The sequence below is a fragment of the Myotis yumanensis genome, unplaced genomic scaffold (assembly GCF_028538775.1).
Source record: "Myotis yumanensis isolate MYYU_CA2020_CCGP unplaced genomic scaffold, mMyoYum1.0.hap1 SCAF_6, whole genome shotgun sequence".
NCBI lineage: Eukaryota > Metazoa > Chordata > Mammalia > Chiroptera > Vespertilionidae > Myotis > Myotis yumanensis.
In genome coordinates, this window is record NW_027223757.1 from 357544 (window position 1) to 384682 (window position 27139).

The 27139-nt window shown below is 60.8% G+C and overlaps 1 protein-coding gene across 1 annotated transcript in view; it reads left to right on the top strand.

Moving 5' to 3' along the window:
- WDR27 (WD repeat domain 27) overlaps positions 1-27139 on the top strand; it is a 43921-nt gene that overhangs the window by 11125 nt on the left and 5657 nt on the right. Inside the window, exons 8-24 of the mRNA XM_070417316.1 lie at positions 185-281; positions 1098-1200; positions 2560-2648; positions 2780-2841; positions 3130-3248; positions 3881-3963; positions 4234-4312; positions 5254-5331; positions 5926-6023; positions 7152-7241; positions 9731-9852; positions 10816-10949; positions 11760-11857; positions 12951-13072; positions 14212-14309; positions 15613-15715; positions 17425-17523. Of these exons, the coding sequence (XP_070273417.1) occupies positions 185-281; positions 1098-1200; positions 2560-2648; positions 2780-2841; positions 3130-3248; positions 3881-3963; positions 4234-4312; positions 5254-5331; positions 5926-6023; positions 7152-7241; positions 9731-9852; positions 10816-10949; positions 11760-11857; positions 12951-13072; positions 14212-14309; positions 15613-15715; positions 17425-17523 (1674 nt within the window). The remainder of the gene's footprint in view (positions 1-184; positions 282-1097; positions 1201-2559; positions 2649-2779; positions 2842-3129; positions 3249-3880; positions 3964-4233; positions 4313-5253; positions 5332-5925; positions 6024-7151; positions 7242-9730; positions 9853-10815; positions 10950-11759; positions 11858-12950; positions 13073-14211; positions 14310-15612; positions 15716-17424; positions 17524-27139) is intronic.

Sequence of the window (27139 nt, forward strand, 5' to 3'; positions counted from 1 at the left end):
CGAGACAGTGCCCTCAGCCACGGTCAGCAGGGTCCGAGGGGTGGGGCTCAGACCAGGGCAGAGGCTCGGGGACCCCAGGGCCATGCGCCTTGTCTCCCGTCTGCTCCCACCCTCGTCCCTCGCTGGGCTCTCCCTGCCTTTCCTCGCGCCCACGATGAGGGTGAGGCCCCGTCTCGTTTGCCAGCTGTGCATCTTCAGTTTGGTTGAAGGTCATCACTATCGTCATGTGACGCGTGTGGACCTGAGGAAAGAGACGGAGAGTTTCTACGCCAGGCGGCCAGGTGATGCCCCTGACCTCTCACCTCTGACCCCTGATGTGAGGCAGGAGGGGTCGCAGCAGGGTCAGGTCTGACCTCAGACCTCTGCAGGAACCACAGATCTGAGCGGGGGAGGGTAAGGGGGAGGGTCTAGTGAACGCTCCGCTCCTTCTGTGGGTGGTTGTCGTGGCGATGAGGGTCCAGGGTGAATGCCTTCCGGCCGCCATGGGTTTTCCTCGCTCAGATCCGGGTTCCACCTGGATGGGCCCCGCCCGCCCTGTTGAGTATCACCTGTCCCCCCGCCCAGGGCGCACTGTCCCACTGCTCTAGCCTCCTCGGTCTGTCAGAGGAGCTGCCTGTCCGGGGACTGGTTCTGCCTGTAGTCGGGCGGGGCCTCCTGCGGGACTGCTGTCCGAGGCTCCGAGCGCAGGCCCCCCTCCGCCGGCACGCCGAGGGCAGCGTAGGCCCAGTTTGCATTTCTTGCTTTTTCCCGGATGACTCTAGCCATTCCTCTTAAAATGGCCAGAAATTGCCTTTTACCAACATGTCTACCTTTTCGAATGCTTTATGTCTTGGCTGTTGTGATTTCTTCTGTCAGAGCCCATTTATCCTGAAGCAAAGCTCAAACCACTGTAACCCACGGCGACCGTGCCCTCCCTCCCTCTGTGGCCTGAACTGGACGCCCGCGCCCTGCGGCCTCGTGACGGGGCGCTGCTTTCTCGTGTCCCCTGTGAGGAAGCAGCCTGTGTCCCTCGGCCCCGATTGGCCCACCGGCAGCACCTGTGTCTGCCATCCCCCCCCCGCTTCCCCTCCATGTGGGATTGTCACTGGCTCTTCCAGGAGAGAACGGGCTGGACAGAGGGGACGGGGTCGACGTGGCGCTCCCCGTCCTGAGCCTGGCGCGCTGCGATCTGCCGCCGGGCCTCGGCCCCGGGCATGGATGGTGAGTGTGGTCGCTCGGCCGGGCCCCAGGAGAAAACCTCTCCAGTCAGGTCCGTTTCTTAGGTGGTGGGAACGACACCGGTTACTTTAGTGTTTGTGTAGCTGTCGGTGATGTCAGCGTTGCGTATTTATGTCTTAAAGTTGGTCGACTTGGTCAATTATGTTCAATGTATTTGATAAGAGAAATGGGGTTATTTTATTTTGCTCATAAAATCTAGGCAGCTCTCGGCCTGTGTGGTGAGTGAAGGGAGCCGCAGTCCTAAGTCGTTCTACATGTGTGCGTGTGTCACGCGTTTAACATGGTCCTCGACGAGCTTACTCACCCGTGTTCGGTAGAAATGCTACAGGTACTTGGCAGCACAAGGAAGCCGCTGCTTAACTGGGATTAAAAGGGAGGTGGCGAGTGTGTCCACCTGCGGCACAGAGCGTGGGAGGTTCCGGACACGACTAAGGACTCGGCCCCCAGGAGGCAGGGGCGGGGGGCGGGGGGGCTGCAGCCCTGCCTGTGGCCTGGCTGGGGTGGCCCTGTCTGCCCAGACGCCCCTGCCTGGTGGCACGTGGCTGGAGGCCAAGCGGAGCAGTCGCCTGGCGGGCAGTTAGCTGACTGTGGGGCCTGAGGCCGTGGGCGCCCGTCCCAGGCAGCAGTGATGGGAGGGTCCGGACCGCGCCTCAGGGTCCCGTTTCCCCCGGGACAACTGGCTCGTTGCTCTGTGGTCTGGCCTTGGAGGTGAGGCCGCCAGGAATGAGTCCGGGGAGCTGGGCTGTTGGAGGTGCCTGGTGACCAGGCTGTGCCTGGCTTGGTCCTCAGGTGCCGGAGGGAGACTGTGGGCCTGAAGGCCCTGCATCCCCACCTGGCATAGCCAGCAGGGGGCGCACCCGTCACAGAGGAACTCGCATCTGGTTGTAAACGGAAAACTAAGAGGAAGCAGCAGAGCTGTGTGCCGCTCGCTGGGAGCTCTGCTGCTCTGGGTGCAGTTTCCTCCGGAGTTTGTTTCTCGCGTGCAAAGCTGCCTGCGGGCCGGAGGGCAGGAGCCTCACAGGGCCGCCTGCGCTGTCCTGCGGGGGACGCGCACTAACCTCTCTCGGCCTCGGGATGTCGCGGATCAGAGCTGAGTTGCTGGTCTCACGGAGACTGGATTCCAAGGACACCCAAACCCTTTGACACCAGCCCAGCCGTGGGTGCTCGTAGCTTGTCGCTCAGGCGGCAGCACATTCACCTGCAGCGGGCAGAGAGGCCCCGTGCGGTCTCCGCGGTTACGCTGCTCACAGGAGCGAGGGTGACCTCGGGGACGACACCGTGGAACTGAAGCTCACAAACGAGACCAGTCCACGTCTCTCTCTGAAGTCTTTCCCCGGACAGGACCGGCTGTGTGTGGGTCGGAAGCTCCGCTGGACTCTTCGTCCTGAACCTGGCGAGCTTTGAGCTGGAGGCTGCGCTGCGTTACTGGGGTGAGCGCGCGTTCAGACCGCCTTCGCTGTGCCTGTCACGTCACCTAATGTTATCTTTGACTGCTGTTGGGGAGTAAGTTTTAGGGCAGAAAGCCCTTAAATGTTGCTTATTTCTCTTTGTGGAAATTCAGAGTTTCGGAACCTCAGCATCCAGGTGGCCGGGTCGTGTGCCGTGATGAGCAGCCGTGGCAAGGTCAGTCCTCAGTGCTCCCGACCTTGGCGTCTGGGGTGTCCATCTGTCCGTCCGTCCACATGACTCGTGCTCCCTTTCCGTCACGTGTGACATGCCGGCTTTCCCATGAGGCCTTTGTGGGGATGTTGTGAGGAGCCACGGTGCTGTGCGGACTCCCCACCGGTCAGGCCGCGCGGCTGCTGTGAGGGACGCGGGCTCCCTGCGGGGACGGCTGTGTGCACTGCAGTGGGGCCTGCTCGTCCGTGATGGCGTCACAGTCACGTCTCATTCCGTCACCACCCGTCACAGGCCTTCTGCTTACTCGCTTCCATGTTTGGGAGTGAGGTCGCCGGCTTGGAGCTCGACCCAGCCGCTCTGGTGAGGTCCCAGCAGCCCCACCTGGGAACGCAGCTCTCAGTGCTGCCCAGGTGGGTGTGCCAGGTGGGTGTGCCAGGTGGGTGTGCCAGGTGGGTGTGGCAAGTGGGTGTGCTCAGCTGGGTGTGGCAGGTGGGTGTGGCAGGTGGGTGTGCCAGGTGGGTGTGCCAGGTGGGTGTGCCAGGTGGGTCTGCTCAGCTGGGTCTGGCAGGTGGGTCTGGCAGGTGGGTCTGGCAGGTGGGTGTGCCAGGTGGGTGTGCTCAGCTGGGTCTGGCAGGTGGGTGTGCCAGGTGGGTGTGCTCAGCTGGGTCTGGCAGGTGGGTGTGCCAGGTGGGTCTGGCAGGTAGGTCTGCCAGGTGGGTGTGCCAGGTGGGTCTGCTCAGCTGGGTCTGGCAGGTGGGTCTGGCAGGTAGGGGCTATATGTGTCCGTATATCAGTTGGCAGAATTCAGAGCAAAGTTCAGTAAACTCCCACCTATTCTTCCCTTAAGTTTGTTTTAATGTGAAACACTGTTGTATTTCAGGATAGAATGCAGATTATAAAACAGTGTTTTTATTAAAATACAGATTTACTTCTTGGGAAGATAAGAATGAGCTTGAGGGTTTGTCGCTCCTCTCAGCTGCAGGCCACGCCTGCAGGGACTGGTCTGCGACTGCCCTCAGGCCTGTGTTGTCTCTGTTTTCAGCTCTGGTGTCTCACCAACCTCCCCTCTGTATTTCGGAGTCGTTGAGGCGACACGTGTCAAGCCGGCCGGCCACCAGCAAGCCGGTCAGTGTGACCCGAAATGTGAACATGAAAATGCAGACGTGGTTCTCGTTAGTGTCGTGCTGCCTGGGGGTGGGTCTGTCCGGGCGCCTTTGTTCCTGCCCCTCCCGTGTTTCTATGCGGGGAACGTGCTAGGTTTCTTCTCCTGAACTGCGTACAACTCACAGGAACTCAGGAACTGCTGCTTCTCAGGGTCCAGCAGTGCGGGCTGTGGGCGCTGGGATATGAAGGATCATGAGATGTTTTTTCTCGTTTCTCTAACTGCCTTGCCAGCTACTCAGAGCTCCCTGCGGGACCAGCCCCTGGTCTTCCACAGCCGCGTCCGGTCCTCCGGGTACACGGCTGCACCCCAGTGAGTAGATGGCTCATAGCTGCTCCCACGGGAGCAGCAGGGCAGTGACGGTAGCTGCAGCCTCGTGTGTCCTGAGGGCCACCCACAGGGCGGGAGACGGGAGACGGGGACGGGAGACGGGCGGGCGCCGCAGTTAGAATGGGGTCAGCCCCTCATAGACGTGCAGCAGCTGCAGGGCCAGCCTGCTGAGTGCTCACTGTGCACCGGCCCCTTGGCCCCAGGGTCCTTGCCTGGCCGCAGTGGTTGTGACTGACCACCTGTGAGGAGGGACATGGCCTGGGGCCTGACCGCACTGTCCCCCCCAGACCGCAGCCTCGCTCTGACCACGGTGTTAACATCGCTACACCCAGAGCTGGGGCGCAGCAGGGCTGTCTGAGGGCCGAGTGGGAGAGGCGGGCTGGGAACTGGGGCTGGCGAGGACTTCCAGGTACAGCAGCCACGGGTCCCAGTGCTTCAGGGCCCGCGTGTCTCAGAAGCAGGCGCTGCCCCTCAAATCTTGACCCATTGTCTGTCTGAACCCCATCACGAAACAGCCTGTGAGCGGGAAGCCTGGGGGCCCTGGTGGACTCGTCCCCGCTGACTCCCCTCTGCCATGCTCCCCTGATGCCCCCTGCAGCCACCCTCTGGGCTCCCCGCCATCCCTGCTGCTGCTCCCCTCTGTACGACGTTCCGCCTCCGGCCCCCGCCCAGCCCTCTGGCTCCTCCGCTGTGGCCTGACCACGACGGCATGACCAGCGCCGTCCGTAGAAGTACACTGCTGCCCGGTACAGTTCGTTTCCCAGCACTGCTGGCCAGTGCTGACGAGTCTCAGAGTCCAGTCCCTCCGCGTGTGACTGCCTGGGGACGTGACGGCACGTGTGCATGGCTGTGCTTCTCACTGTTCTCTTAAGCAGCTGAGGCCCGTCACCTCGGAAGCTGACGTGAGCGTTTCCTTCCCGCAGTGTGACCATGTTCTCACCCAAGACCAACGTCAAGAGTGGCTGTAAGAGACCTTCACGACGCAGGAGCACTCACACCTGGTGGGCAGCTGGCTGACCTTCCGAGTAAACTTGGTGATTTGGAGAAACCCTTTAAACAGTTCACTGACTTTTCACACAAGTGCAGACCTGTGTGTGTCTGTGTGTACGTACACATGTACGCAGGCATGTGCACACATTGATGTATGTCCTTCAGTCAAAGTTAACTCTGATGTACGTACGTGTGTACAGAGAAGTGTGCACCATCGATGCATGTCCGTCAGCCCGTCCCTGGTTTCTTTTGAAAGCTGGGAAGGTGCTGATCTGCTCACGATGGAAGCAGTCAGTGTGAGGGAGACACGACCCACAGGGTCTAAATCCAGAGCAGAACCGACCTGCCCTTCCCTGAGCCGTCACGGTGCCCGCCAGGCCCCTTACATGTGGTCAGTGCTCGGTGTTTGTGCTTAAACACCTGCATGGTGGCACGAAGGGATGCTAGTCTTTTGAGAGTCCTTTCGTGATCCGGGAAGTCAGAGTTGATGTGCGTCTGCACCGTGTCTGCTGGGATGGAGTCGCACAGGAACGGGGGATCCAGGCCGTTTATTGCCCGTCTCACCTTGAGCCCCTCCTGACCTTTGTCTTCTCTGCCTCCTCAAGTCAGCAGTGCCCTTCGGACAGCCCTCCGCCGACCCAGCTCCGCCGGCGGCTGGCTGTGGCCCAGGGCCCGGTGGCCGTGCGCTGCGTGCAGTTCTCAGGTACGGCGTGGGGAGGTGCTCACTGCCCGTGGCCCTCGTGCATAGAGTTTAAGCGACCTCGCGACCTCTCGACCTCGGTGACCTGGAGCCGCAGGGCAGTGCTGGTTTAGACTGAGACCAGCACTCGTCCCCCGTGTGTGGGAGGAGCGGGTGCAGAGCCCGGCCGCACAGCCGGGGCTCCGTCCGCCTTTTCCTACATGAGGGCCCGGGGGAAGGCTGCTCGAGGGTCTGTGTGTGGAGGAAAAGCAGCCCCTCCCCGGTTTCCTGGGGGGCGGAGGAGCCCATGGGCGAGGCCTGTGTGTCCGTCGGCGCTGTCCCTCCCGCGGCCAGGCCGCTCGGCTCTGGCAGCTGTCCTGTCTCAAGGGCATCGAGACCCCTCCCCAGACTCCCCTCCTGGCCTCCGGCATTTTCCTAATGAATTTGGGAGGAGAGAGGAGGCGGCTCTCCTACAGCAGCTCCCGGTCTCACTGATCTCCGCTCCTTTCAGAGTAAATGCTGGACCCAGGCCCTGCCCTCGGTCCGCGTGGACGGGGGCCTGGCCGGTGCTGCACCCGGGCCGCCTCCTCCAGTGTGTGACCAGCCGCTGCCCGAGTACCACTGGCGGATCCGGGGATACTGACAGCCATGCTGAGTCCCCTTTGCTTTTCATGCAATTCCAGCCAAACACGCTGTAGGGTAACTGGGGAGGTTAGAGCTGCAGGTACTGTCCCCCCCAGACCGCAGCCTCGCTCAGTGAACGGCACGTCTTTGTGACGTTTGACGTGCTTGCTACTGAGCGTGGGACTGTGAGGTAGGACCCGCCATCTGAACGCCCTGGAGGAAGTCGTAGCTGATTTCTGCCTCCCCTCAGGGAAACGTGAGACGGAACTGCTCAGCAAACATGGCGCTTACACGCCTGCTGGGGCAGGCCGACGGCAGGGGCCCAGGGCGGAGCTGTGGTCCAGGGAGCTCTGGGCTCAGACCTGCGTTGGCACCTCAGCCTCACGTCCTCAGCTCCCTGTGGACGAAGCCCAGCAGCCTCAGGGCTGGGGTTCAGCCTCAGAGGAGCCGGGACCTGCTCGTCTCGGATGCTGTCGCTTCCCGAGGGGACGATCCAGTCACCTGAACTTCGTCTGCTTTCTCGAGCAGGAGACGGGCGCTGGCTGGCCTGTGGCCTGGCCGACCACCTGTCCCTGGTCTTCGATGCCCATCTAACTGGAGCACCTGCGGTTTTCTCAGGTAAGACGCGGCCACCCTGGTCTCCGTGAATTCACGGGTGGGTCTCTCCAGCCTGGAGTTGGTCGCTGAGGCCACTTCCGTTCCCTTTGAGACAAGACCAGAGTAGAACCCGACTCGAGTCGGGGGAGGAGGCAGTGAGGTTGCCCCATTGGCCTCCGCTGGGCCTGCCCTCCACCCAGAGTGGGGTCACCTGTGGGCCCAGAGCTGCGGCCGGAGCCCAGTTACATGTGGTGACTTCCCGTGGGCGGGCGTCCCTCTGACGTGTGGCCTCGTCGGCTCTTTGCTGAGTGTGGGTGAGGGAGTCGGGGCGACCTGAGCCAGGAGAGGGAGCCGCTCGGCTGGAAAGAGGGTGCATGTGGAGGCCCCGCAGCTGGACGGCGGGTGGGGCTGCCCTCCCCTGGGCTGTGTGGTGGCAGCACCTGGACCTCCGGGCACCCGGGCACCTGGGCACCTGGGCACCTGGGCATCTAGGCACCTAGGCACCTGGGCACCTGGACCTCCGGGCACCCGGGCACCTGGGCATCTGGGCACCTGGGCATCTGGGCACCTAGGCACCTGGGCACCTGGGCACCTAGGCACCTGGGCACCTGGGCATCTTGGCACCTGGGCACCTAGGCACCTGGGCACCTGGGCACCTGGGCACCTGGGCATCTTGGCACCTGGGCACCTAGGCACCTGGGCACCTAGGCACCTGGGCACCTGGGCACCTGGACCTCCGGGCACCCGGGCACCTAGGCACCTGGGCACCTGGGCACCTAGGCACCTGGGCACCTGGGCACCTGGGCACCTAGGCACCTGGGCACCTAGGCACCTGGGCACCTGGGCACCTAGGCACCTGGACCTCCGGGCACCCGGGCACCCAGGCACCTGGGCACCTGGGCACCAGGGCACCAGAGCACCCGGGCACCTGGGCACCTAGGCACCTGGGCACCAGAGCACCCGGGCACCTGGGCACCAGAGCACCTGGGCACCCGGGCATCTAGGCACCTGGGCATCTAGGCACCTGGGCACCAGAGCACCCGGGCACCTGGGCACCTAGGCACCTGGGCACCTGGGCACCTGGGCACCAGAGCACCCGGGCACCTGGGCACCAGAGCACCCGGGCACCTGGGCACCAGAGCACCTGGGCACCCGGGCATCTAGGCACCTAGGCACCTGGGCACCAGAGCACCTGGGCACCTGGGCACCAGAGCACCCGGGCACCTGGGCACCTAGGCACCTGGGCACCAGAGCACCTGGGCACCTGGGCACCAGAGCACCCGGGCACCTGGGCATCTAGGCACCTGGGCACCAGAGCACCTGGGCACCTGGGCACCGGAGCACCTGGGCACCCGGGCACCCGGGCACCCGGGCACCTGGGCACCTGGGCACCAGAGCACCTGGGCACCCGGGCACCCGGGCACCTGGGCACCTGCGCACCTGGGCACCGGAGCACCTGGGCACCTGGGCATCTCGGCACCTGGACCTCCGGGCACCCGGGCACCCGGGCACCTGGGCACCTGGGCACCAGAGCACCTGGGCACCTGGGCACCTGGGCACCAGAGCACCTGGGCACCAGAGCACCTGGACCTCCGGGCACCCGGGCACCTGGGCACCTGGGCACCTGGGCACCCAGGCACCTGGGCATCTAGGCACCTGGGCACCTAGGCACCTGGGCACCTGGGCACCCGGGCACCCGGGCACCTGGGCATCTTGGCACCTGGGCACCTAGGCACCTGGGCACCTGGGCACCTGGGCACCTAGGCACCTGGGCACCTGGACCTCCGGGCACCCGGGCACCTAGGCACCTGGGCACCTGGGCACCTGGGCACCTAGGCACCTGGGCACCAGAGCACCCGGGCACCTGGGCACCAGAGCACCTGGGCACCCGGGCATCTAGGCACCTGGGCATCTAGGCACCTGGGCACCAGAGCACCCGGGCACCTGGGCACCTAGGCACCTGGGCACCTGGGCACCAGAGCACCTGGGCACCTAGGCACCTGGGCACCAGAGCACCCGGGCACCTGGGCACCAGAGCCCCTGGGCACCCGGGCATCTAGGCACCTGGGCATCTAGGCACCTGGGCACCAGAGCACCCGGGCACCTGGGCACCTAGGCACCTGGGCACCAGAGCACCTGGGCACCCGGGCATCTAGGCACCTAGGTACCTGGGCACCAGAGCACCTGGGCACCTGGGCACCAGAGCACCCGGGCACCTGGGCATCTAGGCACCTGGGCACCAGAGCACCTGGGCACCTGGGCACCTAGGCAGTGGTGCGGAGCCTCAGCTGCCATTACCAGCGACCATTGTCAGCTCAGCAGCAGCGAGATGGAAACTCCCTGAAGGCCACCAGGGGGCAGCAGAGCCATCTTTTCTTGGGTCCTGTCAGAACTGATCAGAACCAATCAAATCAGACCTCTCTCTCCCTGGTCCCCTGGTCCCCTGGTCCCCTGGTCCTGTCCCCCCGCCCCCGCCCCCCCCCCCCCCCCCCCCCCCCCGTCTCCTTTAGGTCACGATGGGGCAGTGAGCGCCCTGGGCTGGAGCCACGACGCCCGGTGGCTGCTGTCGGCCTCCCTGGACGGGACCCTGAGGGTGTGGTCGGCCTGCAGCCGGGAGCCCGCCCTGTGCCTGGTAAGGGGTGATTCCTGGCGGTTTCGGAGCCAGCCCTGCCACCTCGAGGTCAGGGAGGCCCAGTGGGGCAGGCGACCCTGCTCCACGCCAGGAGGCGGGAACGAGGAGACCAGGAGTTTGCTCAGGCTCTGACGTTAGTGGCCGAGCTGTTCTTACACACGGTGGGCACACGTGTGACACACACACACACACACAGTGAAACATGCCTTTCATTTGTTAAGGTCTCAGGATGGCAAAGCTGTTAACACTGAAACACTGGGGACTTTAGATGTACGCTCAGTGTGTGCGGGGGGGAGGGAGGGCAGTGACAGCGGCCCAGGGCCTGGAAGTGGAGCAAGTGCCTTTTGGGGAGAAAACATCTTGTTTCAGTGAATCCGCAGGTCGTTCGGAAGCGGAACGGTAGGACAAGAGGGGAGAGTGACAACAGGACACGAGAGCCGTGCACTGCCAGCCTGCAAGGCTCATTGCAGGAAAGGGCGGCGCCAGGAGGCCTGGGGGGAGGGGGGCACAGGCCCGGTGCGGGCTCCGGGGTCGGGCGGTGTCACGGCCACGTGTGGGCTGTGCAGTGTGAGCGTGGGCCCCTCACAACTACATTTTAAAACCTGTATAAGGTTTTGGTTTTAACAAAATCCTTGATACTTAATATCTTTGCTGCCAAGTTTTATGTCTTTTGTTTTAAAGTTTTCAATGGCCAGACCTCAAAACACTCATGACAGGAAAATCTAGTCATATAACATCTTTTAGAAGAAGGGGGAGAAGAGACAAACATCGTGAATTGGTTGAGCAGAGACTGTTTAGCATTTAGAACAGGTGGGCGTCGGGTGTAAAGATGGAAGAACGCCGGTTAGAGTAGCGGCGTTTATCCCAGTGGGATAAGCATGAGGGCAGCGTGAGGGTAGCGTGCGGGTAGCGTGAGGGTAGCGTGAGGGTAGCGTGCAGGTAACGGCTGTGACATGCTTACAGGGCACAGACGTGTTCCCGGACCCTGTGCACCACGCGCAGTTCTACTACCTCGATTCGTTCGTGCTCGTGTCCTCGGGCCCCGAGTTCCAGCTGCTCAGGCACCACCTGGACACCCGCAAAGATGAGATCAAAAGGTGGGCGGCCCGTCCGGAGCCACGTCTCCTGTGGTGGGAGGAAGCGTGTTTCAGCGATCGGTGACGTGTGAGGCAGTGTCTACATTTAAACACAGTTTTCATCCAAGGGGCCTCACGTTACCGCGGTGTGTGTGTGTGTGTGGGCCGGGGCAGGGGCTGCCTCCTGCTTCCACGCCCGTCCTGAGCCTCATTCCCAAGCCTAGGACTCTGCCCACTTTGCCCTGGAGTCTGAGCTGCCCCTGCGGTCCCCCAGGCCTCCATGCGTGGCTCTGCATGTCCTGGCCCAGACCCCCCCCTGCACTCACCTGCCGTCGAAGGTGCGGGCTGATGGCCTGCCTCGTCCTCACTGAGCCCCCAGCAGCTTTGCCCCGTCACCTGCTGGACCTGCCAGTGCCCCGGGCCTCCCCCACCGGAGCCAGGCTGGCCAGCGTGACTCAGCCACGCTTCCCTGGGACTGTGCTCCGCGCCGTCCTCGCCACGGCTGAGACGCGTGTGAAACCTCTAGGGAACATCAAGCTGTCGTGTGTGACGGGAGCACAGTCACTGGTACTGTGGGGTGCCTCCGAGGCCTGCGGTTACCGTAGAATTGGGAGCCAGTGTGCGTTCTCACGGACGGCAGTGCTGTGTTTGTGGCTGAGATGGCGGTAGTTTTCATGAAGTCGTAAAGTTAGTCAGGTGGCTGGCTCACATTCCCTCGTCCTAAAACGTGATCATATCAGGGGATGTGAACGCTTCTTACATGTCCAGCGTTTCACAGGTAGGACGCTTAGTTGTGGAGGGAAGCAGACACTGACATCTTGTCTGTTCCAGATACAAACAGAGGAGCCGGTGCACCCGCGTGGTCCGGCTCCCCACGACGGGGGCCGCGGAGATCACCGGCCTGTCGGCCGCCAACGAGTTTTATTCCCGTATCCTTTCTCCTGTCCCGAGGGCTGCGGCCGGAGCCCGGCCTCCGCACACAGCTGAGCGTCTCAGCTCCGCCCCGCGTGGCACTGCGGAGCCCAGACTCTGGTGAACTGACTCTGAACAGTGTGACAGCTCGTCTCAGCAGTGGGGGGCCCTTCAGGACAGAAATGGGGCGCGGCAGAGCCTCTGACCAGCAGCGGCACGCGGTGTTGGCTCCGCGTCTGGGACCGCGTGACTTCGTGCAGGGCCAGACCCACCCCAGGGGCCTCGAAACAGCTGCAGTTCAGGGGGACATAACACAGAGCCCAAAGCTTTCCTTATTTAGTCTGTAGGGCTAACATCAGCCCTTTTCATTAAAAAGCATCCATTTAAAATTACTTGGAGGCAAAAATCAAAATCTTCAGGAATCTATTTTGTAACATTTTAATTTACTCAGAGGCCTCATTTAATTCTTTTGAAGAGTTCTGTAGTTGAAATTTCATAAGGACTGGCCTTTGGTATTAGAAGGTTCTAAAATATTCTGTTAATATGCGTTATTTTTAGTCTAGAACCTTTTGCTAAAAACAGAACAAACAGCCTCCTGCAGAAGTGTGCTGTTGGCCTGCGGTTCCCCACGTGAAGGTTCTGCTCTGCTGTCCGCGTGGGGCCCATGATCAAACCCCTGCCCTTTCTCCGATGCGCACGTCTCAGGACTTGGGTAGATTTTCCTGCCGTCCTGGCTAAGCACTGGCAGTTGGGTAGTTCATAGGGTCACGTGACCCCTCAGAGCCCACGGAGTTGGTCACACTCACCTGTGATGTGTCCCGGACAAGGCCACGGGGCCACTGCCCAGCCTCAGACCGGTCCGAGCCAGCCCCTCCCCCTGCACACGCAGCCGCGCAGCTGAGCTTCTCCAATTGGAGTATTTCCCAGGCGCCTTGACCCTCATTTATCTCATGGTGGAACTTGGTCTTTCACCTCGAAATCTGCTCTGCCCGGGCCTCCCCTTTGTCCTCAGTCCCCCATCCCCCACCCCGCTTAGAGAGGCGGGGCCCACGTGGGGAGCGGGCTGAGACCCCAGCTCTGTGGACGTAGGCGTTCCCTAACGGAGCCCAGACCTGGTGCTGGCCGCCAGCCGGAGCAGGACAGTGGAAGTTTTCGACCTCAACGCAGGCCGCAGCGCCGCCGTGATCCAGGGGGTCCATTCCCGGCCCCCCCACCAGATCTGCCAGAACCAGGTGAGTGAGGCTGGGCCTGCACATCGTCTGTGAAACGCCACGTCCAGGGCTGTCACTGATGCAGTTGTGAGATGCACTTTCACGTCTCCCACCAAATCCAAGGCGAGTCCTGTCGACCAGGAAGTCGTTCTGAGCCTGGATGTGGGCGCTGGAGGCATTTTCACGCCATCAGGGGTGAATATTGGCGCGTTGGGCTGTGATGGTTGCACGGCCTCTTTGGAAGCCTGGGGAGGGTCGGGCAGCCCTGATGGTGGAGTGATGGCCGTGCAGGCACCGCAGGAGCGCGGGGCAGCCACCGGGCCAGCAGCTCCCATCAGGACCGGCTGGTGGTTTTGACACGCCCACAGCAGGGCTCCGGCTCGCGGGGGAGCCGGCCTTCAGGTGGAGGCCTGTTGCACAGTCCGCTCAAAGGACACATTGTTACTCAGAGCAGCACCGGGAGCCTGGCGCCAACTCCGCCTGGACTGCAGCCGCAGTTCTGCCTCTGGTGCACCTGGCGTGTTCCAGGTTGGGCCGAATGAATGTATAACCCGAAGTCCGGCCGTGACCCTGGGAACCGCCCCGTGTTTGTGCGTGAAGTCTGCGGGTCACAGGCTGTCATCCAGGCGTTGGTGCCTTGTCTGGGTCCCTCCCTGCACAGCACATCTGAGAGCTGGTGTGAGCCGGAGGGTGCTCCTTCGGCTGCTGCCCTGGCTGGATGGTGCCGAGGGCTCGGGCCACAGGGAGGTTTTCCCGGGCGCAGTGACCGGGCCAGAGGCAGGGCCTCAGTGACCAGTGCGCAGGGGACGCATACGGACGTCCCCGAGTCCTCACCAGGCGCTAGGGCCTGTGATCGCAGATCGTCGAACACGGATGGTGACCTGTGCTCTAAAGTGCACCCTGGAGAGCTAGTACCTCAGTCCTGCGGCCTTTCTCCCGGGCTTTCCAGAGCGGCACACGCACGTCGCTGAGCTTAAGGTCAGAGTGCTCCACTGGGGATTGTCCACAGGGAGCTTTGGAGTCCAATAAGAAATTGTTGTAAGTAAGGACAAAGCTGTGGGCTTCTCATGATGACCTTGGCTGCGACCTTGTCGGCTGTCGGCAGCGTGATGGTGACCAGCTCCGTCTCAAGATACACCTGCTCTCCCCTTGCACCATAGGGATCGTCATTCACGACCCAGCCACCTCAGGACTATAACCTTTTCGCAACCACCGCCGTGGGCGACGGGGCCCGGCTGTGGGACCTGAGAACCCTGAGGTGAGGCCGTCGTTCTGTGCAGGGGCAGGTGTGGGGGGGGGTAGATGGCGGGGGGGGCAGGTGTGCGGGGGGCAGGGGTGTGGGGGCAGGTGTGGGGGGTGCAGATGGGGGTAGATGGTGGGGGGGCAGGTGTGCGGGGGGGGACAGGTGTGGAAGGGCAGGTGTGGGGGGGCAGGTGTGTGTGGGGGGCAGGTGTGCGGGGGGGGACAGGTGTGGAAGGGCAGGTGTGGGGGGGCAGGTGTGTGTGGGGGGCAGGTGTGCGGGGGGTAGGTGTGGGGGGCAGGTGTGTGGGGTGCAGATGGGGGTAGATGGCGGGGGGGGGGCAGGTGTGGAAGGGCAGCTGTGTGGGGACAGGTGTTCGGGGGCAGGTGTGTGTGGGGGGACTAGGGGAGGCCAGACCACAGGGCGTGTGTCTATTGAAGCGCACGCTGTGAACTCAGAGGGACAAGGTTGGGGAGTCTGTTCACACTGACCCTTCTCGGAAAAGTGATTTATACCCAGAATCGGTCACAGAATGTGGAGAAAGCACAGCTCTGGTCTTCCCTCTGGGTGTGGCTCTGGCTGTCCCAAAAGGTGGTGGCGATTTTTTTCAATAAACCCAGCTCCATTCCCTTACTTTTGTTTTAATTTTTTAAAAAAATATATTTCTATTGATTTCAGAGAGAAAGGGAGAGGGAGAGGGAGAGGGAGAGGGAGAGGGAGAGATAGAAACATCAGTGATGAGAGAGAATCACTGATCGGCCTCCTCCTGCTCGCCCCACACTGGAGATCAAGCCTGCAACCTGGGCCTGTGCCCTGACCAGGAATCAAACCATGACCTCCTGGTTCACAGGTCGACGCTCAACCACTGAGCCACGCTGGTGGGGCTGCTTTTGTGTTTTTGGTGTTTTTTTTTGACAATAAACAAATCTTATGTAGCTCTTTAACAGTTGGTTGTAAAATTTAACCAGCCTTGATACAATGTTGCACCTTCCAACAACCTTTGAATTATTGATTCAAATAATTTATGATTTTAAAAGTAGGTTTTTGTATTTTTAAAGATCTCCAGAATATACTTATCACTTGGTAGTCTTCACGTATAAAAGTTGGGTTATGGTTAGTTTGGCATCCTGGAGACTTTGGAAGTCTTTTGCTTACTGTTGAGGGTCTCTAGAATAACCTCAGTGTTCAATCTTCACAAATAAAACCGTTCTTATCAGTTTGTTCATTTTTGTGAAGAAAAGCAACAGGTCAGTATCCTAATTTGGGTTAAAAATGAAAAAAATCATTTTTTCTCCTGGTGTTTCTTTTATTTTCCTCGTAGGTGTGAGCGCCGTTTCGAAGGACACCCGACCCGCGGCTTCCCGTGTGGGATTGCCTTCAGCCCCTGCGGGCGTTTCGTGGCGTGTGGCGCGGAGGACAGACATGTACGTGCCGGTCTTAGTCCCAGGGGTGGACGTGCCTGTGGAGAGGGCGATGTGGGTGCACAGCAGGGTGAAGCAGCTGACGCTGGAGGCTGTCGCAAGTGTAAGAGCAGTGGCGTGAGGTGCGAGAGGTCGTCCTGGTATTTTTCGTGAAGCAGGGACTTGAAACACCGTTGCTCGTTCATTCCTTCCTCACTCAGTGACTTACTGTGTGTGACATGCTGTGTTTTCTTGGACCTTCCAGATAGTAACATCTATATATATAAAAGCCTCAGTGACCATTTGACTGGTAGCTATGACACGCACTGACCACCAGGTGGCAGACGCTCAACACACAGGCATGGAAACATGGAACAGACTGATGAATCTCAGAGGGAAGGGGGGAGGGGGGAGGGTGGGAAGAGATTAACCAAAAATCTTATATGCATCCTAGAGACCCGGTGCGCAGATTCATGCACCGGTGGGGTCCCTGGGCCCGGCCTGTGGAAATCGGGCTGAAACGAGCAGTCCGACATCCCCCAAGGGGTCCCGGATTGCCAGAGGGCTCAGGCCAGGCCGAGGGACCCCACTGGTGCACAAATCTGTGCACTGGTAGCCGGGGCTGTCATAGCTACCAGTCATACCTTAGGATGGATTTGGAACAAATACTAATTTATGTCCGTTTGTCTTTAACATATTTGGGAAGGTCTGTGTAGTGTCTTAGGAATGTGGTAACAAATTACCCCACACTCAGCAGCTTCAAGCAACAGACCCTGGTCCCCGCAGCCTGGAGGCCCTGGGTCTCACTCAGGTGCTGGGACGATCGGTCTCCCTCCCCCTCCACTCCCGCTCCTGGAGGCCCTAAGGAGGGTCTGGCCCACCTTGGCCTGGGCTTCTCTCCAGCCTCTGCCCATCCTCATCCTGCCCCCTCCTTGAGGGTCTCGAGTCTCACTCTCCCCTCTCATATGAGGACACCCCAGAGCCACAGGAGCTGTCCCTGCGGCACCTCCTCTCAGAGCACGGCCCTGTGCCCCGAGCAGGCTGCCGGCCCCTAGCCCTGGCCTCCTGGCCTGTGGAATTGGGACAATAATACCGTTTTCTTCATCTGGCTGTGGAGAGGACTAGGTGAGGCAGGTGTATAGAAGTTGGTGCTCAGTACATGTCTGCTGCTGTTACCAACCTCTGTACTTCATAGTCAGAAACAGCAGATGCAGCAGAGGGGTCAGTTTCCCGCGTCTGTGTAACCTGGGCCGCAGGCGGGGAGCCTGGGCCCTGAGGAGCCTCCAGAAGTGAGGACGTGGTCATTGGGTCAAAACGAGAGATGACCCCCCCGTGGCAGCCAGGGCCGTTTGGAAGCCCCTTGGGCTGGGCGGGGATCTGAGGGACCCGGCCTCCCTGCGCTGGAGCCTGGGCTCCTCACCGCCGACCGTGCTGCTGGCGCCCCCTCCTGGCCACCGCTGAGCTGCTTGCTGGACACAGTGTCCGTCCTTCCTCCCCGCACCCCAGGTTGGCGGTTCCTGTTGGCGCTGAGTTGGCACCAGGCACCACCAGTTGAGAGGCTGGGATACAAAGCCTGACTGTCCTTAAAATCACCCCAAACAGAGCCTGTCTTTGAAACGGCTCACAGTGGGGTCTTGGGCAAGGCTGCTGCGTGCGATAGAAACCCCTCACCTTGGCCTCCTCGTTCGCTGACGGCTGGCTCACCACCGAACACCTGCGGCCTTGTCTTGCAGGCGTACCTGTATGAAGTGGGCTCCAGCACCTTCTCCCACCGGCTGCCGGGGCACACGGACACGGTCAGCGGGGTGGCCTTCAGCCCGTCCGCCCCTCAGGTACAGCCTCTCTCCCCACAGGTCTCCCTTCCTCTTCCGTGTCTCTCAGACTTGTTTTGGTGAGTTTTGTGTTATTTAAGACCACGGGCCCGTTGTGATCGCGTGCAGGCTGACAAGCCTGAGGAAGAAAAGCCTCGGGGTCTCCTTTTGCGCGAAGGGCTCCGCACGCGGTGCTGCTGGACAGAGCGTGGCTGGACCGGGCAGCTCTGGGAGCCCCGAGCCAGTCGGTGGCACTGAGGTGGACACACGTGCAGGACCAGGGCGGGAAGGGGAGGAGGGGGACCCCAGCTCAAGGAACTGGCACGATTGGGAGAAAAGATTAAGAGGAAATGACAGCGGCTGCAGATCAGCCGAACAGAAGTGCATGGGCTTGTGTTAAAGGGCAGAGGGAGGTGTTTCAATAGAAGATGTAAAAATATGGAGCATTTGGGAATATTGGTTTCATTCTGCTCCTTACGTTTGAAGCTGTGACTCGGAGAACATCATCGTGCGTGTGCTGTGTGCACCGGAACTGCGGGCGCTGCTCTGCGGGCTGCTCGCTCGCTCGCTCAGGCGGGTCCTGTCCGTGCAGGGCAGGGGCAGTGTCTGCGCCACATTGGCCGTCCTCCTCTAGTAAATGTGGGAAAATGCATCAAGCTTGTCCTGCCGGTGACCACAGGTCCTGCCGGGACCCCTTGGGGGTGGGGGACAGAGCTAACCTCCGAGGGGGCAGGAGGAGGGGCGGAGAGAGGTGGGCCCTGGGCGCCCAAGAGCAGCAGAGGCCCAGCAGCCCCCAGCGCGCTGCCCTGCCCTCGGCTGCGAAGGTGGGACCCAGTCCTGCCCCGCAGGGCGCTCCTGCCCAGCTCTCCTGCGGCCTCGGGAGACAGGGCTCGCCCTGTGAACATCCCGCCACAGGGATGTGAGTCTCCCTCCACCTGGCAGGGAAGGTCCTTTAAATTCCTTCCAATGCAGCCGACCTGTGATTGGAAAATAGGTGTTCTTTCCTCGCGGTTTGGATTTTAAATCTTAAAATAAGGAACGAAAAACTCATTTTGATTAAACTCAGCTCTTAAAAATTATGTTGATGGGAAAGATTTTTGCTGCCACATCTACTGGACCAGTTTTTCCTGCCTTTCTACCTCTTGACTTTGGCCTTGAGTTCCACATTATTGAAATGTGCCCGGCATTCTCCGTGGAAACAGCTTGGAGAGCTCGCAGGCACCGGTGGGGCCGACGCCAGTTGGGAACAGGCCAGTCGTGTCTAATGTGGCGGCCGAGCACGAGAGGCGCCCAGGGTCCCTCTCCACCCCAAGTGTTTGCTCCTCTCAGACCCGTGTGTGCCCCTGGCTGCCCTCAGGGGGCGTGGCCAGCACTCACAGGGGTGTGGCCACCACTTGCTGGGGCGTGGCCACTGCCGGGTGGGGCGGGGAGGGGGGGATGACTATCACTGTAGGCCTGTTCCTCCTGTGCTTAGTAGACACGTGTCCTCTGTGTCCGAGTCCGTGGCTCCCGCGCTGGCTGCACTCTGGGAAGCTTGCTGAGCCAGTGCCCTGCGCTCTGGAGACCCCTGAAGTCGAAGTCTCTGTCCTGGCCATGGGCGGCCGGGGTGGCTTCCTGCCGTAGCTTGGTCTTTGCTTGGTCTTTGCTCGCGCCTCTGCTGCCTCTGTGCCCCCGGCCCTGTTTCTCTGCTGTCCCTCAGCCTTTGCCAAATGCTCCAACTCTGTCCTCCAGACCCAAATGCCACCTGTTCCTGGTGTTTCCACCGGGAGGCCCGCCGCCCCTCCTGCTCAGTAATTGGAATCCAGGCCAGTCCCTCAGGCCTCCTCCAACCACGAGACCCGTGACCTGCGTGCTCAGTGCCGGGCCTGGGCCTGCGTGTAGCCCTGTCTCTCTCCCCGCCTGTACCCACGGTGGCCAGTGCCCTCCCCTCCTCCCCTCTCCCCTGTGGTCCTCAGTCCGCTTCTGCCAGGCTGTGCGGCCCCTCCCTGGTCCCCCCTCCACCTGTGAGTCCCAGTACCTGCCCACCCACCTCCCTTCACCAGCGCCCTCCTGTGGCGACAGCGGCTGGGAAACACGCTCGCACTCGCTGAGGACGGGCCTCCTCCGGGTGAGGATCGTGGGGTCTGTGAGGCCCAGCTCCCCAGAGAGAGCCACACGGGGCACAGCCAGCTGAGGTGCAACACGGGGTGCCCTAGCCTGCGGGCTCCCACAACGGGGGCTGAGCCCATGTCTCACTCAGACCCACGAAGCAGCAGGACGGGAGGGCGGCCTGGCCCTCTGACCCATTTCTCGTGCCACCAACACTGCATCTCCGACCGCGGGAGAGCTGTCTGGGCCCTCGTTCCTGGGCCTGACCCCAGAGCCCACAGCCTGGCTCGGCTCCCGGGAGGGCGAGCTGATTGGCCAGCCCTTTCTATTGCACTTTTCTCCGTTTCTACACTCGCTATGGGGGGAGAAGCCAGTGTCCGTTCCATCCCTACATGGAAGGCCCGGGTTTCTAGAGGCCAGAGCTGCAGTCCAGGCTCATGAAATAACCGGCAGTTTGGACAACGCTTCCTAACAGACAGTCACTGGCTGAGCGTGAGGCTGCGGGCGAGCCGTGCGGACTCGGCAAGGTGCCCACGTGCCCAAACGCAGGTGCGCCCTGACCTCGGCTGGCGACTGTGGTTACGAGCTGCTTCAGGGATCCTGAGAGGGAGAAGGCCTCCTGTAGAGCCAGGTCTCCCTCATTGAACCAGAGCTCAGCACTCCTGTCTGCCGGCGGAGCCTCTCTGCTGTTGGCACAGGACGTTCTGAAGTCGGCCAGGGTGCTGGCTGCGCGGGGCTTGATCTGGGAAGCCATTGGCCGAGTGTGGTGGTTGGTCCTCATTCGTTTGAAGGAACCTGCCTCTGAGGGAAGGGTGTGGGCTCCATGGAGACGAGAGCTGGGCCTGGGGGCGAGCGAGGAAGCTGCAGTCATCGCTCTCATTAGTCGGGAACACTCGGCGCAAATCTGCCTCGGACCGCACCCGACCTTCCCCTCGGCGCCTCCGTTGCCCGCTCCCCACTCACCAGAAGGCGGCGGGGCAGGTCTGGGTGGCCTTGGGTCAGGCAGACAGCACACGCGCCGCTGTCACGCCGCCGTCAAACCCCAGCGCACTCGGCGTAGCTGCGTTAGCACATCTGGGCGACGGTAGACGCCTCGTTTCCCAGGGTAAGGTGAGCTCCTGGAAAAGGTCTCACTGCCTTTAATCTTGCCGTTGGCTTCCATGGTTTATGTCGGATTATAAAAGAAAGAGGGAAAGGGGTGTCTGATAGAGGAGTCCACGTCCCCTGTTGCTGCATTTAAGGATTGGAAACACTTCCTGGTGTTCCTGCCTCATTCTCTCACCTTTCATCGCCAGACCCCATAGAACCTAGTGATGGGTGTTGGCGTCTTAAAGGGAGTTACTAAAGGGGAAGGAGGGTGCCGAGCCTGCCCTTGCTCCTCCCCCCACAGCTCACTGTGCTGCCTGCAAGGCCACGCGGCGAGAACCTGTGCTGGACGGGCCGCAGGTCACCTGGCTCCACCTGCACCCCAAGCAAAGGAGCGGCCGCTCAGCACCCGGCGCTGGTTCTCGCGGAGCAACCCCCCGGGCGCTGGAGCCTCGGGGCCTCTCGTGTGACTCAGTGTGTCACCCGTGAACCGTTCTGTTTTATTTCCTAGAGAAGTCGTCTCGTGAAATGACACTCTGAGTGGCTCACATTCGAAGACATTCACAGACATAGTGCACACTTACTGTTCTCATAGGTGAGCGGGAGATACAGGTCACCTCACCTTCCTCAGAGGAGAAGTGTGCATGCCCAGACGTTAGAGTATCTGAACTTTTGAAGTAAGGAAGTGAGGAGTAAGCGCCAAAGCTGAGCCAGGAGGAAGGGAAGACTCGGATGTCTAGACTCCGGAACGGAAGGGGACACGGCTGCCAACCCACCAGGAAACCAGGGAGCGTGGATGGCGGGGAAGAGTCCTGGGAAGGAAGAAGCAACCCTGTAGGCTGCTGGTGTAGAAAGAAAGACAGGGATTCTTTTTAGTTGAAATTCTCTAAGTATGGCCTGTAAAGCTGTTCTAGAGGTAAGTAAAAAGATTTCCTTCAAATAACTGTAATTAAAAAGTAATTTTAAAAAAAGAGTCCTGGAAAGACACAGGTGTGGAAAGTGACTCAAGAATGAACAGAAGATTCAATAGTTGTATAAAAGTAAAGAGATTAAATTGTAATAAATAATAACAACAAATGTTCACAAAGAAAATCCCAGGATGAGGTGACCTCATGGCGACCCCTACCAGACACTTAAGGGAGAACTGATCTCGCTTCACAAACTCCTCCTCGGTCCCTGAGGTCGGTATTACTCAGATTAACAAATCATCGGGAAATTAGACACATATCTCCTAAAAACATCCTCAACAAATAACAGCAAATCAAATCCAGCAATATCCAAAAGGGTTATACACCATCACCAAATGAGACTCATCCCAGGAACGGAAGCTTGGTTTAACCAACAGAAATTAATGTACGTCACATCAGTCAATTATTAGACAAAAGTTAGCGCCCATTTAGGGAAGACTCAGTAAGAGCAGTGATAGGACTTGCTCAGCTGATACCACCATCCTGACCCTCTCCCCGCTGGTGCTCTTCACGTGAGCAGTCAACACGTCCCCCCGACGAGGAAACAGATAAGCCGTCCACACCCCGCCTTCTTGCGACTGTGCTGGTGGTTCTCCTCCAGATCCACATGTTCATGTCACGCTCACCTGGAGACCCACGGCCAGTTGGTGACTCCTGGTTGCGTGTGGGGTTGTCAGCCCCCTCAGGTGTCGGGTAACAATAAGTGCTGGTCATTGCCATGAGAGCAGAGTTCCTTTCTGTAGCCATTGCGTGTGGCCCTGTCGTGTTGGGCGAGACGTGGACCTCAGCATTGTGTGTGGCCCTGTCGTGGTGGGCTGGACGTGGACCTCAGCATTGCGTGTGGTCCTGTTTGGTGGGCCCGACGTGGACCTCAGCATTGCGTGTGGCCCTGTCGTGGCGGGCCGGACGTGGATCTCAGCATTGCGTGTGGCCCCGTCGTGGTGGGCCAGACGTGGACCTCAGCATTGCGTGTGGCCCCGTCGTGGTGGGCCGGACGTGGACCTCAGCATTGCGTGTGGCCCCGTCGTGGTGGGCCGGACGTGGACCTCAGCATTGCGTGTGGCCCCGTCGTGGTGGGCCCGATGTGGACCTCAGCATTGCGTGTGGTCCTGTTTGGTGGGCCCGACGTGGACCTCAGCATTGCGTGTGACCCCGTCGTGGTGGGCCGGACGTGGACCTCAGCATTGCGTGTGGCCCTGTCGTGGTGGGCCGGACGTGGACCTCAGCATTGCGTGTGGCCCCGTCGTGGTGGGCCGGACGTGGACCTCAGCATTGCGTGTGGCCCCGTCGTGGTGGGCCGGACGTGGACCTCAGCATTGCGTGTGGCCCCGTCGTGGTGGGCCCGATGTGGACCTCAGCATTGCGTGTGGTCCTGTTTGGTGGGCCCGACGTGGACCTCAGCATTGCGTGTGACCCCGTCGTGGTGGGCCGGACGTGGACCTCAGCATTGCGTGTGACCCCGTCGTGGTGGGCCCGACGTGGACCTCAGCATTGCGTGTGACCCCGTCGTGGTGGGCCCGACGTGGACCTCAGCATTGCGTGTGGCCCCGTCGTGGTGGGCTGGACGTGGACCTCAGCATTGCGTGTGACCCCGTCGTGGTGGGCTGGACGTGGACCTCAGCATTGCGTGTGGCCCCGTCGTGGTGGGCCGGACGTGGACCTCAGCATTGCGTGTGGCCCCGTCGTGGTGGGCCGGACGTGGACCTCAGCATTGCGTGTGGCCCCGTCGTGGTGGGCCCGATGTGGACCTCAGCATTGCGTGTGGCCCCGTCGTGGTGGGCCGGACATGGACCTCAGCATTGCATGTGGCCCCGTCGTGGTGGGCTGGACGTTGATCTCAGCATTGCGCGTGGCCCTGTCGTGGCGGGCCGGACGTGGACCTCAGCATTGCGTGTGGCCCCGTCGTGGTGGGCCGGACGTGGACCTCAGCATTGCGCGTGGCCCCGTCGTGGTGGGGCCGGACGTATGTCTCAGTGCAGGCGATTTTGCCTCTGATTTCTCCGTCTGAGGGAATGTCTGACCTGCTCACCCTGCTCCCCACCAGGCCTGCTGTGTTGGGGGCCCCGGGTTTCCAGTCAAGCCCCGCTTTGTCAGGGTCCCTTTTGGAGACGGGCAGGCTCTGCCCTGGCCCCTGCCCAGTCCCTGCATCCTTCCCTGCAGAACGCGGTCGTTCCCAATCTCTTCTGGGCAGGGAGGCGGCTCCTCTAACCTCACCTCCCGATTTCCTCCCAAATACACCCCAGTCACCCTAACGCGCTGCCTGTCCGTGCTCCGCGTTCCTGCACACATGGCAGCCTGTGCAGCTGCTGCCTCTGCTTCTGGGGAAACATTCTCTCCTCCCCTCCCCACCCAGTTCCTCTCGTCCTTCAGACGCTGCCCCCCACGTCTGGGCCCCGCCTTCCTCCCAGGAGTCTTCTGCTCCACCCAAAGCCCTTCCGCAGCTGCTTGGTTCACGGAGCCGGTCCGCTCCGCGCGTTCACCTCGGCGAGGTCAGTGGTGCAATCCAGCGCTCTGTCTGCACACGCCATCCGCATATGCCAGTCGCACACGCCAATCGCACACGCTGCTCACATGTGCCACCCGCGCACGCCATCCTAGCATGCCACTTGCGCACGCCACCCAGGCCCAGACCTGGGTGTTGAGTTGGCGTCATAGCCAGGTGTCCCCGGTGACGGGCCCAGGTCGCTCCCCGTCCAGGTGTCCCTCGGTCCCAAGCAGCTGGCACTTCTCATGTGGCCTGTCCTGGGGCCGGGGGGGTGGCGACATTTCTGGGAGCCAGGCTAACTTCTCATCTCAGCTAACATGGTGTTGGGAGGCCCAGGACGGCAGGTGTGGTGCACGAAGGAGGTGTTTGTGGCTCAGGGACAGGCGGGACCGGTGGGAAGGATGGAGGGGCTGTGTTCTCTGTGGCCGCTCGGCCGTGGCTGTCCTCCTGGTCGAGCGGCCACGGGGTTTCCACGGCAGCACGCGGGCCTGTAGGTGGGGCAGGTCGCCTGGGTTGCCAGTGACACATTTGCAACCGTTTGTGCTGCTGCGTTTGAGCCGAGGCCACGGAAGATGGTTCCTATTATACTCGGTGGCGTTGACTGAGGTCTGGCCGGGTCTGTTCTGATGCCCTGGCCCAGCCCTCGGCGGCTGCGTGGCCCGGCCCCAGCTGGCTGCGGTCAAGGCGCAGGAATGTGGCCGCTGGCAGTAACTCCAGCTCGGCTCCGTTTCTCTGTAAGTGATTTATAAGCCCAACTTGAAAAATTGTTGCTGAAATAGGTTGCAGCATTTTAGTTCTCAGCACACAGGGTTCCTCTCACATGTATTTCCTATTGTAGCTGTTGCCCAGGCCAGGAGGGCGGCGGATCACACGCCAGCAGCAGGTCTTCTGTTCCAGGGCAGGAGTCGGGACAGCTCTGTGACACCAAGGAGGAGGCACAGGAACAAGTCGTCCCATGAAAGCCACACAGACGCGGCTGTGCCTGTGGCACCCGATGGGCGCAGCAGCGGTGACTCATCCAGGGAGCCGGCCAGCGCTCGCTTCCCCTCAGGAGAAGGCGGGTCCCCGACCGATGGAGCAGCATGGTTCCGCCGTGATTCGGCGCAGCCTCTGCGGCATCGGTGGGGAGTTCCGGGGGCACACACGCAGGAACGTGTTGGTGGGGTCCTCCTGGCTTCACAAGTGATGCTGTTTCAGATGCGTTCCCCCTTCTTAAAGGGGCGAGAGAGCCATTGTGGAAAGTAGAGAACACACACGAGCAGACCAAGCGAGCGCACGAACGGGACACACTGGTCCCCCTGTTCGTTCCTGGTCCCTCGCTTCCGGCACAGAGGTCGCCGCTAACACACTGTAAACTTGCAGGCTTTCCCGAACGTGTGTGCGTACAGGTGTGCACAGACACACACGTGCGTGTAGTGGTTTCAGCCTAACTCTCCACCTGATGGGACTTGGGGTCCGGCACCAGCATTTATCGAACTCACACCTCAGGGGCTCCTGGTTGTTGGCCAGGGCCTGGCTGTGGGATGGGCACCCCGTGCACACTGCTCCTGTGGCTTTCTCCCTAGAACACGCTTAGACCTGTAATTGCCGAGTCAGCGTCCTCACTCTGCACAGCTTTTGGTAAATGTTGCCAAGTTTCTCTAAAAAGTTTGGGTCAACTTATTTACCTCCTAATAGAGTGTGAGGGGGTGTGTCTGCAGCAACAGGAACAACTGCTATTTACAAATACTTGTTGCGCAGAGCACAGGCCCGGCCGGCTGGAAGGCCAGGACGGAGCCGCCGTCTCAGTTCTTCCGGGCGAACCGCCTCCTTCCTCCTCCAGCACACGGGGCGGGGGGCGGGAGGGGGTGGTTGGGGGGGCTCCAGGCGGAGCGGGCCTCAGGCCGCGAGCGAGAACGGAACTCCGCTTGGTCTCTCGGCATTTGTATTTCACTTCTTGTGAATTATTTATTCACCGTTTTTAAATGGAAACACTTTTTTATTAGGTATCAGCTCCTTTCCGTAACTTAGCGATAACCTTTGTGTTTGTGATATTTTGAAAAAAACCTAAGATCTGGTTTTTTTTATTAGATTTAGGAGAACTTCCCCTAAGAGGATATGTTCATTGGTATTTTCCTAATGTCTCGCATGGACGTAATCTGTTCTTATATATTTTAAATTTTATTTAAAATGTCACCTTTGTGCCTGTGCCTGTGTGTGGCCCCAGGGGACTGGCAGCGCCCGTCTCTCCCACGCTCTTCTGGATGTGCAGTGCCCGGCCCTCCCTGAGAGGGTCTCGGCCGCTGCTTCACACGGCTGGCCACTCCCTCAGAGCCCACCTGCTTTTATTATGCGGCTTTACAATAGTTCTCAACAGCCCCCTTTTAATAAAGTTTTACTTAGTTATTCTTCCAAAAAGAATGACATTGTGCAGTATTTCAAGTCTCTCTAGGAGCAGGGAGAAGCCCCCTGAACCCCACCACCAGCTCCCCTCACCCTCGCCTCCGTGTCCAGCCCTCCCCTCAGGGAGAAGCCCCCTGAACCCCACCACCAGCCCCCTCGCCTCCGTGTCCAGCCCTCCCCTCAGGGAGAAGCCCCCTGAACCCCACCATCAGCCCCCTCGCCCTCGCCCTCGCCTCCGCATCCAGCCCTCGCCTCCGCGTCCAGCCCGCACCCCGGGTCACTGCACCAGTCCAGCTGCGGTTCCATCTGTAAGGGTCTCAGAAGGCATTTCATTACGTGGTTTGTGGAGACGCAGCTCACATGGCACGGAATCCACCCCCTTAACTGTGCGGTGCGGTTGGTCTGACCATGTTTAACTTTGTGCAGCCGTCAGCACTGCCCTTGCCAGGACATGTGGCCCCACAGAACCCACACCTGGTGGAGGCAGCCCCCGCAGCCCCAATCCGCCCGCACGGATCTGCGTCTGCGGGACCCGCCTTTCTGGATGTTTCCCGTCCGAGGACCTCCTGGCAGGTGCCCTTTGTGCGGGCGCCTGTCACTCAGGCTGAAACACCTTGTGGTTTGGGAG